This window comes from Aspergillus ruber, assembly GCF_000600275.1.
Source record: "Aspergillus ruber CBS 135680 unplaced genomic scaffold scaffold00031, whole genome shotgun sequence".
In the NCBI taxonomy this organism is placed as follows: domain Eukaryota; kingdom Fungi; phylum Ascomycota; class Eurotiomycetes; order Eurotiales; family Aspergillaceae; genus Aspergillus; species Aspergillus ruber.
In genome coordinates, this window is record NW_024467327.1 from 297,626 (window position 1) to 308,240 (window position 10,615).

General features: G+C 45.4%; 3 protein-coding genes across 3 annotated transcripts; 1 reads left to right on the forward strand and 2 right to left on the reverse strand.

Annotated features, from left to right (window-relative positions):
* Nucleotides 1-2,332: 2,332 nt before the first annotated feature.
* EURHEDRAFT_380785 (cytochrome P450) lies at nt 2,333-3,901 on the forward strand (the record flags this gene model as incomplete). Its single annotated transcript, XM_040779335.1, has 1 exon — nt 2,333-3,901. The coding sequence occupies one exon, from the start codon at nt 2,333-2,335 to the stop codon at nt 3,899-3,901; it is 1,569 nt and encodes a 522-aa protein (XP_040635551.1).
* Nucleotides 3,902-5,088: 1,187 nt separating this feature from the next.
* EURHEDRAFT_380786 (Zn(II)2Cys6 transcription factor) lies at nt 5,089-7,144 on the reverse strand (the record flags this gene model as incomplete). The annotated part of the gene is made up of 6 exons (XM_040779336.1): nt 5,089-5,933; nt 5,987-6,302; nt 6,349-6,788; nt 6,837-6,989; nt 7,042-7,056; nt 7,108-7,144. 6 exons carry the CDS (start codon nt 7,142-7,144, stop codon nt 5,089-5,091), a joined length of 1,806 nt encoding a protein of 601 aa, XP_040635552.1.
* A 3,243-nt stretch (nt 7,145-10,387) lies between these two features.
* EURHEDRAFT_440536 (uncharacterized protein) lies at nt 10,388-10,612 on the reverse strand (the record flags this gene model as incomplete). Its single annotated transcript, XM_040783466.1, has 1 exon — nt 10,388-10,612. A coding segment is annotated over one exon (225 nt), but the record flags the coding sequence as incomplete, so codon positions are not given.
* Between the last annotated feature and the right edge of the window lie 3 nt (nt 10,613-10,615).

Sequence of the window (10,615 nt, forward strand, 5' to 3'; positions counted from 1 at the left end):
TGTCCATGCCCCTATTTTGAAACGTGATTTCCAACTTTCATGGTTGTCTCTTTTGATTAGCAATGTTTTTTTATACCCTAAGCCTTATTTGAAAAGACTAACTAGGTGATACGTTGAACAAATATGACGAAATTACCGGCAAGAATGTCAGGCAATTCATGAATGTAATTCTATAGCATCGAATGTTCATTTTATGGCCTTTACCCAACTATCTGATAGGCTAAAATGCATTGAAGTCTTCTTTTCTAGATGCTCAACACTAATTTTGCTCACTTTCTGTTGAACAGCATAAATTATCCTTTCCATTTTGGGACATCCTCCATCTAATGATGTTCAACTTATCCAAAATTATAACCAAAATTTGATTGTTCCTGAATCCTAAACATTTGCTCTTCAATTGCTACTTTGAATGTGCTATGTTTCGCATTTTGGAACAAAATATCAAGGAATATAAAGTATGATGACCCAATCACAGTGATTTGCTATTATGTGAAGCGGGATTGCTTGCTTTGTCAATGATTGCAACATTATTTTTTTTTATTTTTTTTCTCTCATGTCGATCATTTGTCATGGGGTTAGCTAGCATAATGGAATATCCAACTCATGCGTTCTACCTAGGTAGCTATTGACGAGAGTATTTGACCCGAGGAAGGAAGAAAGAAGGCAATGCTGCAACCATCAACAAAGTAAACTGAAGTGGGATCTCTCGGATCGTAGCTCAAGGAGGAAATGGGAGTCGATTATTCCAGACTAACGAGGCCTATATGGGGAAGACTAGCTGAAGGTAGAGATATATTGCCTAAAGAACGTATGCGCGTAAATGCAACTAATTGAGTGCCTAACTAGCATTGTGTGTACATGCTGTGCTATTTGTATAAGAATCCCCTGGTCTCGGTAAACTTGTCAACTATTTATGGCCCCTATATCGAGCATCCTGTACGCAACGATTTGTGAGCCCATTTGCTGCCCAGGTCAGCAATGAGCCTTGGAAGTAGCGCTGATTGTGCTGGCAGGGGTAGCGGTTTAGCAGGAGATAAAGGCGAGGATTGACTTGGGAAAGTGCACTGATATTCCAATCATATTTTAGAAGTCGTACGATGGCGAAGAGAATCTCACTGGGGAGGTTTAAGAGGCTTGTGGCGACCGGTGCCTGATGCCTCCAAAGGAGGTTAAGCTCGTATCATAACAATGACGTAAGATTGAGTAGGTAACATTTGTCCAAGAGGCGATGTGTGGATATTCTCGTTTTGGGGGACGATGCATTGAGTGAGAAATATGTGTTGGGAAGTGACGTATTTGGAGGTAGCGCTCAGTTGACTGTTCATGGCGTTAGAAACATGTTTGTCATGGGACGAAGGAATAAAGCTCCGGAGGCTTTTGCATCGAGGAAATCCAAACTACCTACTTGTACGCAAATATGTTTTCTTATCCACATTATTTCTCCTCACTTTTCTCGTCCCCAGTACCTCTTGCTTCGGTTTCAGGGCGCACTGCAGTCGAAATCGTTTTATCATCACACAGGAAAACATTCTCGACGACAATTATAATGATTACGGCTCCTGGACAGTGAGATAATGGACGGAGTAGTAAAAAGGATGTATCTGAAACTAGGAAGGCATAATCCTGCGCCCCGTAAAACTAGTGTAAGGGCTATCGATTATTTCTAAAGCCATCTAACATCCTTCGGAGTGGAACTGTTAATACAGCTATCGGTTATATCCGGTCTGATTCCTTGTATGTAGGTCTAAGGAATCATGCTCAATTTTGATTTTGTGTTGGCTTAAATGAATTCAAAGAAATTAGATAAAAACGGTTATATTACTGCATTATTCTCTATAGTATAGCTTTTATAAGGCTGTACGGGTCCGGCAAAACAAACCGCAGTGAAATACCCGAGAGTGGATTATAGCCCGATAGAAGCCGAGACATAGCATTCAGAAAGAGTAGATATACACGCAATCTGTGATGACTATCGTATTAGATGAGAGATGACGCACATAATGATTTGCAGAATCTGATTAGCTGCCGTTAGGGCTGGTACACCCAAAAGGGAAACTTTCCATATCGGGAATATGGGACCAACGGCCATCTTGATCGACCACGACAACATCATGCCTCCAGAAATGGTTGCTCAAATGAGCTCTAAGGGGCAAATCAGTTGATTTTCGGTAAATTATGATGCTTGAGGAGATCAGTTGTGATGCATAGTGGGTATCGCTTTTGGAAGTATACCCCGTCAAGGACAGGTTGGCGAGCAGATATATAAATTGTACAAGATACTCGGTCAACTATTCCCTTGAAAAAATTCTTTTAGACCACATTTGGCTTTAAAATGTTGGCAATAGTTGTGTTTTCCGGCACAGCACTTGCCACTTTCCTTTACATCTTTGTCCTTCCTGTCGTATACTACTTCTACGACCCCAAAGGGCTCCGAAAATACACCAACTTCTCCCCCCTGTCCGGCCTCACTGACTTCCGCCATTGCTACCTTAGTGCCTGCGGTTACCGCTCCAAAGGCATATACGAAGCGCACAAGGAGACCGGTACTCCCATTCTCCGCACAGGCCCGAATGCCCTATCCTTTGGCGACATCCGCGCGATCCACGACATCTATGGCCACGGTACCAAATGTACTAAAGACCTCAACTATGTCATTCTAGGCGGTACGCATACTCAGCTCTTTGATGTGGTCGATAAGGCGGACCACTCGCGCAAGCGCAAGAGGCTCTCTGCGGCTTTTGCGATTAAGAACCTGGAGCGGTGGGAATTCAAGGTTGCGCGTACCACAAAGCGGTTGCTGAATGCGATGGATGCACACTGCACGAAGCCACTACCATCTGGACAAAATACCCCAGATCCTGCCGATGCAACGCTGGACTTTGGAGAGTGGGTTTATTTCTTCAAGATTGAGGCGATCAATAACATCGCGTTGTCGGCGGATATGGGTATGTTGGAGAGGGGGTCTGATGTTGTCACTGCCCAGAAAATGGATGGTACGTTGTATCAGGCGCGGTATCGTGAGGCTCAGAATAACTCTGCGCTTGCTGGAGCCGTGTTTGTGTGGGACTATAAGCACTTTCCATTGCTTGCGAAGCTGTCCAAGCTGAGTACTAAGTGGCGTAATATCTGGAAAAAGGGAGAACCTTGGGGTGATATTGTATATCACCAATCCGCTATCCGACTGCAGCGATACTTGGCTGGTGAGAGGCTGGATGACTTTTTCTCATCTTTGATGGACGATAAGCAAGGGAAGGCAAATAATCTCGAATGGGGCGAGATTATCGCGGAAGTTGGTGCCATCATCAATGCCGGTGCAGACACCACCTCTATAGCTCTGACGAATGTCCTGGAGCTCCTTCTCCACAGCCCTCAACACCTGCGTACCCTCCGCGAAGAAGTTGACAGCGTCCTCGACGAAGATGAAGTTATCGCCCCCTATGACAAAGTCAAAAATCTCCCCTTCTTGCGCGCTTGTCTCGACGAGAGTCTCCGCATCTCCCCTCCCACCTCAGCTGGCCTTCCCCGCCGCACACCACCAGAAGGAGCGCAAATTCTAGGCCAATGGATTCCAGGCAACACAAGTGTTTCTATGACCATCTATGCCACACATAGGGATTCCAACGTCTTTCCGGATCCCGAAGAATATAGACCTGAACGGTGGATGGATCCCGAGGCGAGGAAGCGGATGGAGCCGTACTTCATACCTTTTTCTGCGGGAGCTCGTGCATGTTTAGGAAGGAATATCACATATCTAGAGCAGATAGTAGTGTTGGCTTCGATTGTTAGGAGGTATGAGTTTGCGTTGAAATCGCCGGACTTCAGACTCGAGCGGAGGGAAGCGTTTAACTTGCTTGTTGGGGAACTGCCAGTCAAGATTTGGAGGAGAGAAATGGAAGTATAATTACAACTTATGAAAGTAGTAATATGGTCAAAATGGAATTCAATATAGCTTGTTTTCGTTGACTGTATGCTAGGTGATATGTGCAAGTAAAACAAACAGGCGCGCTCAAAGAGGACCTTCTACCTCCTCTATTACTCTCAATAGCACTTGTAACTTACTCACAACGGCTTCTAAAGTTACGACTTGGACCAATACCTTTTTAGGCGAGCATAGCCCTACTTTCAGGACAACCGAACTGATCGAATACCTTAAAAGACTTTCAACGCTTCCCATACAACGATAAGCTTTGGAAGTTTGGAAGCCATGTCAGTGAGAAAGCGGCACTAGATGGCGCTCTGATCCTGGTTCTGCGGTTATTTGTGCGGGAGAAATTGACTAAAAGAATGATTACATACGCACGAATTTGTACGAGGCCTGTCAAGCAGGTTCAGTATTATAGGACCAGGAATAATCGCCGTTTTGCTGCCGTGAAGCATCGTAACGCGTTGCTCCCCCTGCGCCTCCGTCTGGTGGCCGATGATGAGAAGTCGACGCGACCCAAGCAAGACATTCGATCCAAGGCACAGCATCGATGAACCCGGTCCAGCTCGGCAACTTCGGGCCCAGATTCCAGCGGAACGGAGATGTCGGGCGACAGCAGCTCCGTGGCCCGACAAGGTGTTGAAATCATTGAGAGCGAATACGCAGTTATCCCCTGAGAGGGAGGATGGCTTGACTATGAACCTGGCGTTGTGATTCCTAATAATGCTCACGGACGAGGAATGTCACCTAAAGCAGGATTATGAGTCCCTGGCACAGCCTCTTTTTGTGCAAATTCAAGCCTTTGAGGAGGGTTCAGTGATAGGTGATGATACGGATGGCTATTCGTAATAGACCCGGGACAGAACAGCGGAATAAAACAACAGAAAATAGAAGGAAGAGAACGCAACTGTGAGCATTTTGAGAAATGACAAAGGCAACCTAGACTATATAAAAAACAAGACTAACCACGCACCTCGAGAGGCCTAAGTATTTCCAAGAGTATTTCGGGGGTAATTTAAGGGGCCCTAGGCATAAGTCTGATGCCTATTCCGTAGATTACAGCGTTCGCCAAAGCCCAGCTGGCACGTAGGCCCATAGGTATATGTGCCGAAAGTGGACATAGATTAGCGGTCAATTCATCAGCATTGTTCCTAAAGACCTGGAGCCTAATTGTAACACCAAGCCTTCCTCAAAGCTCCAATGGTAGTCTCAGTAGGCCAGGCATGTTCCACTTCCAAGCAAACCAATACATCTACTAACGCCTCCTGCTCCCTTGGGTCCCTAAAGTACCCCCCACACATTGATATTCCCACAGCAGAAGTCACCAACGCAGGTGGCATCTTCGGATTTGAAATTCCTAGTCCAACCAACCTTCTAGCAATAGACCGTAGCTCTGCCTCTAGTGAGGCATTTGCAAACGAAGTACCAAGACCAATCCGGGAAATCTTCGGATTTGACACGGCCAATAGAATGCGCGCGAGCTCGATATGCTGCTCCGCCATGACTTGACAAGAGTTGATGTGCCATATGCGCGGGAAAAAGGTACCAGAGCTTGGATCTGAATCTTCGTAGTAAATGGGTCGAAATGAATAAGGTTTGCGCGTGTTCCATTGTTCTTCGAAACTTTTAAACTTCGTCCAGCGTTGAACTTTTTCCTCGTGTGTCATAGGCTCACAACGGAAGCAGAAATTGAGCAGGCTCGCGCACCATATTAATATGCGGTTCGCCCAGATAAAATCATTTGCTGTGTCGTCAAAGATGATTTCAGCTTCATATGGACATATGGGGAGACGACACGGATGTTGATGGAGAAAAGCACTCCAGATCTCCTGTCGAAGGGCTATCAGACACGCGGAGTGACCTAGTGATGGAGCAGGGATATCGTGAATGCTCGCATCGCGTGGTGGACCAGCAATGGTTTTGTAGGAATAGAATGACTGGTTGCGCTGTGTGTTAATGATGAATTGGACGGCGGTCAGGTAGGTACCGGTGTCCGTTCCTGCGGAGGGGGCTACAAACAGTCAGCAGCAGAGCATTGTATATGGCAAATCGTACTTAAAATACCGTCAAGCTGTTCGAAGAAGCGCAGGATAGTTGCAGCGGTCAAAATATCCTCATTAAAGTCTCCGCTCGGATCGTTCGACACTTGAATCAAGTACGATATGCAGATATCATGGTACGAAATCGCAGTGTCATACCGGAGGTTGAACAGGTGGATGCCGTCGTACACGATCACATTGTTGGAGTTTCGATATGGGCTATATAATCGAGTGAGATGCCCAGCCGATGCAGTAAGTAGAGCATAACGCAGGACGGGACAAAACATTGCCCGTTCAGGCACTGTGTAGCAGAAATTGTGGTCTCGGTCACTGGTGTCAAACTGACAATGTCAGACTTGGACCAACAATATGCTGATGGATACCTACCCATAGAGCTAAGTAGTCCACAAAATATCGTATTAAACATGCTTCTTCTATATTCGTCACGAAGGCCTGTTTTGACGCGGAATCCGGAAGTCCTTTCAAGGGGCCTAAAGGGTACTTGTCTCGTTGTGCAGGATATATTGACCGTTCTGGAATATCGCGATTGTGCCCGATAGTTGAAAATGGTATTACTGTAGAATGGACGATAGACTGAGGCAACACTGCTGCTGTGCTGTCGGGGGTAAACAGTGGCCCCGGGCCCGAGAAAATCGGGTCTGTTTCGGAAATGGATAAGTGCTCGATGTTAGGAGCGTCTTCTGATCGAGGCCTTGAAGGAGAGGTACTTTCCACCTCATGACTTGAGATGGATGTCCGTCTGGGTCTCGACTCGTTTGAACCCTTGTCGGCATATTCCCGGCTCACGTCAACATAGTGAACCTCGCCTGCCAATCGATTAACAACGAACCCAACCCACCTCCACAGGGACTCACCCTTTCCGGCCGTCCCAACCCATTCCTGACTGGGCGAAAACGTTAAATCCGGCTTTGGTCGAGGCTTGTGCGACCGGAATCTGATGTTCACCTTCGACAAATCACATTCAATGTCGGACTTTTTGCATTGGGCACATGGCCTGTCTCCATTGCCTACGGGAACATGTCAGTAGCCCAGTCGTTGTGATAAGTATATCGATAGTACATTTTAGATGACGTCCTATCGTAGTTAGCAAATCCGTGTCAACGGAGATCAAGAGAGGAAACTCACCCCTACATCGTCGACAAGCTGGTCCGCGACGGCCCATTGTGTACTACCTTTTGTTGAAAGTCATTAATATAGTTGTGAATGATATACAGGTAGAGAAAGAATCCATTTCTGGTTCTCTATATCATATCTACCCGATGGAGTCAATTACCGGAAATGCGGGGGAACGTGGGGAAACCCGGGGAATGCCCAATCGGGATAGGTTGTCTCGAAAAGGAAAGTTTCCGTATTGGGTGAGCAATTGGAACAGCAGACACGATCTTGCCTCTGGTACAGCTACATAAGGTTTAGAACATAACCGATATTAGATAGAATATATTGCATCGCACGACTAGAACAAATAGCCAACTAATTACCCCGAGTCACGCAAAATCTCGAAATTTATCTTCTTCAAACCAACTTTGGGGTATACCCCGTTTGCTTGATGTATCCCTTTACCATATGCTACAGAGCCGCAAGTGGCAGAGGGAGAGCTATATTCCCATCCGTATCAGGATAATATTCCTTTCCGAAGATGCCCGCACTGGTCAGGTGTACAACATTGGCATGGTGTGGCAGGTAGACCTCGCCGAGACCCTCCATCCGACCCTCAACCCTTGCTAGACCTCTTGTAGGTGACCCTCGAAGACCTTCATCGACCCTCATTTTCATAAAAATTTCACGCTTTACCTAATTTGGATTCATAAAAAGGATGATTTATCTTATACAATAACTACTGTTATTTACACTGTAACAGCTGTTCTGGTATTTTGGATGATAGGTATCGTATGGACCCTAGAATCATCAACTTAAATTCTATGAAATCTCTTTGGATCCCATTAGATGACCGAACCCATGCACTGACTCCAAAAACATTCTCAACCACCTGAAAATGATCTATAGTGATCAGACCGGGTCATCACTGGGAAGCACCATTTCCGACAATTGCACATGAAGGTCAATGACAAGTTCCTTATATTCCTTTCAAAATTCCTATATCTTGCTGCCGAAGCAGGCGTTGCAGAGGATAATTGGAAGGATGAACTGTACCACAAGTTGACAGCTGAACCCCAGAAGCTCCGCATATCTGGCCACATCAAGGATAGAACTGTTCAGAACTTTTTCAAGCGCAGTTTCCCAGATAGCTAGCCATCTTGGAGTCGTTAACCACTAGACCCAGAAGAAGCGTACCAACAAGGATACCATAAGAGATTCAATCGAGTCAACCCTGTTATCAATAAGGAACCCGCTGTGATGGTCTCGTACAACATGAATATATTGATAGACTATCTGACGAAATTCTAAATGGAAATCTTGGAGACAAACTGCGAGGCATCTGGGATAGATAGACATAGTCGTCATAAAATGCATGTCACAGCAAGCCTCCTCATATTTTGAACCATGAATAAACTGTAAACCGCTCAATAATACCAAATAGTTATATTATCATTACTCCTTCGCACCATGATCAAAAAGTAACTGAACAATCTCCGGGTTGTCGGGTGTTTTTGCCCTAGCCCATTCAAGCGGCGATTCATCCAGATAATAGTTGTCATTGGGATCTGCACCATTTTCAAGCAGGCATTTGACAACCGAAGCGCTGTTTGCGCAAATAGCAATACTAGAAATAGGATGTGAGATTCCAGCACAGATAGATTCATTGAAGTGGTGGTAGATCTTACTTGAGAGCATTGAATTTCTCGGCTTCTGTCCGCCTCCGGCTGAACTGTCAACAGCCTGATCTGGCTTTCACTTCTTAGTCTGGAGGAAGAATAGAGATGACCAGATAAGATTGGCATTGCGTTCACTGGTTACTGCTATTTAACGTCACAAATAGTCTCAAAGAGTGTTTCGGGGGGCTGCGACTGATAAATGCTAAGTCTAACCATACTTTGACTCGGTCCCAGAGTCGAGTGCAGGAGGTCCATGTCGCTTATGTCACAGACACTTGGACATTAATCTAGATTTATGTTGAATAATAGGTATTAGAGTAGGGAGAATTTAGTTTTCGACAACCGCACACACTGCCTTTCAACGCTGCATACTTAATTTACTATCTTAACTATCGGGATAATTACAGGTTTGTCTTGGCCGGTTGATTAAAGGAAGATTTGTTGTGTACTTAATATATCGAGTTTCGTACAGTATTCACCATAGATCTTGACTTTCTTTCTTTCTTTTTTGAGGGGCTAGCGAAGATTATTGACACTATATGAGAGTGGAGGGATACTCGGATCCAAGCACCTTCTCCCGTTACTCAAGAACTTTCCAATACATCACCCTTGCTTCGCTGTACCGTCCGTCATTGTGCAGGCAGTTTCCACATTTTCTTGCAAGATCGATAATTTGTCATCACCACTACTACCACCTGTCACTAACTGCATACTGAGCATGTGATATATATGCCCTCTACTCTGTCCGATTCACCAGGTTGGCATTTGCAATTAGTTCTCCAAGGTGAATTGTTGCTTTGCTCTGCTAGTATGGCAGTTTCTGCTTCCTTCTGAGCCACCCTCTTGTGGCAAGATGGACCAAACAGTGCATGTCATGATATTTCCCATCACTGTGTCCAGTGTACCAATATCATTTATCTCTTTCCTTCGCAATCGTTCCTGTACAATCATTGAATGCGGGATATCCTTAGAGTCCACACAAGCCATGAATGATAGATATCTAGCTGCTAGATAGTCATCACGGCAGATCTGCTGAAATTATTCATGTGATTGCAACAGTTCTTTATTGCTGCTTTCTGGAATGGAATGTCTCGAGGAAGAAACTACCCTACGCCAAATTAATGATATGTACATCCCTGAGTGCAGTACAATATTGGAAATTAGTTGGATCAATGAGAACGAGCAGCATGGAGAGATGGATGTGTGCCTCATGTCTACTTCAAGAAGTTGCGGAAAGTAAGTTGCAAGGGCTATCTTATGCTATTATTTAATCAAGTTTATTGTCCATACCGAGCCCTAGAGCTATGATAGACCCTTATTCGTGGACTTGAGGCTAGTAACTATTCTACAGTCTTTTATCCACATAAGCTCCTGAGGCACTAGCCTCCTTCTATAATCTTTCTGATCCTTTTCCTCGCCCCAAACCACCTGTATGCGCAGGGCTTTCGATCAGAGTGCTCTCCTTGTGTTTCAGAGCAGAGTGGGTGTGACCTGAGTTGGGGATTCAGCTTAGGCTACCCTCCCTGCTATCCTTCTCCTGTTCTGATCGTCTCTTCCAGTGCTTCCAGTTCCCATTCATTGTCTCTTAGGGCCCTTTCCGCTGTTTGATGAGAATGTGCTCGGGGTAGAGCCACACTACTACTAGCTAGGAATTCTAGTAGCGCTCCGGTAGCTCTGGGTTCTCCTAATAGTCGTCCCTGTGGGTGTTCCTCTGCACCAGCGGGTCTCATGACCCCATCCATCTCCAGATCCTTGTAGAGCTTGTTTCGCTGGTGTCGCCATTTTCGGCATTCAAAGAGAAGATGGTGTATTGTTTCCCTTGATAAGCCACAATTTCTGCATGTTGCATCCTCTTGGGC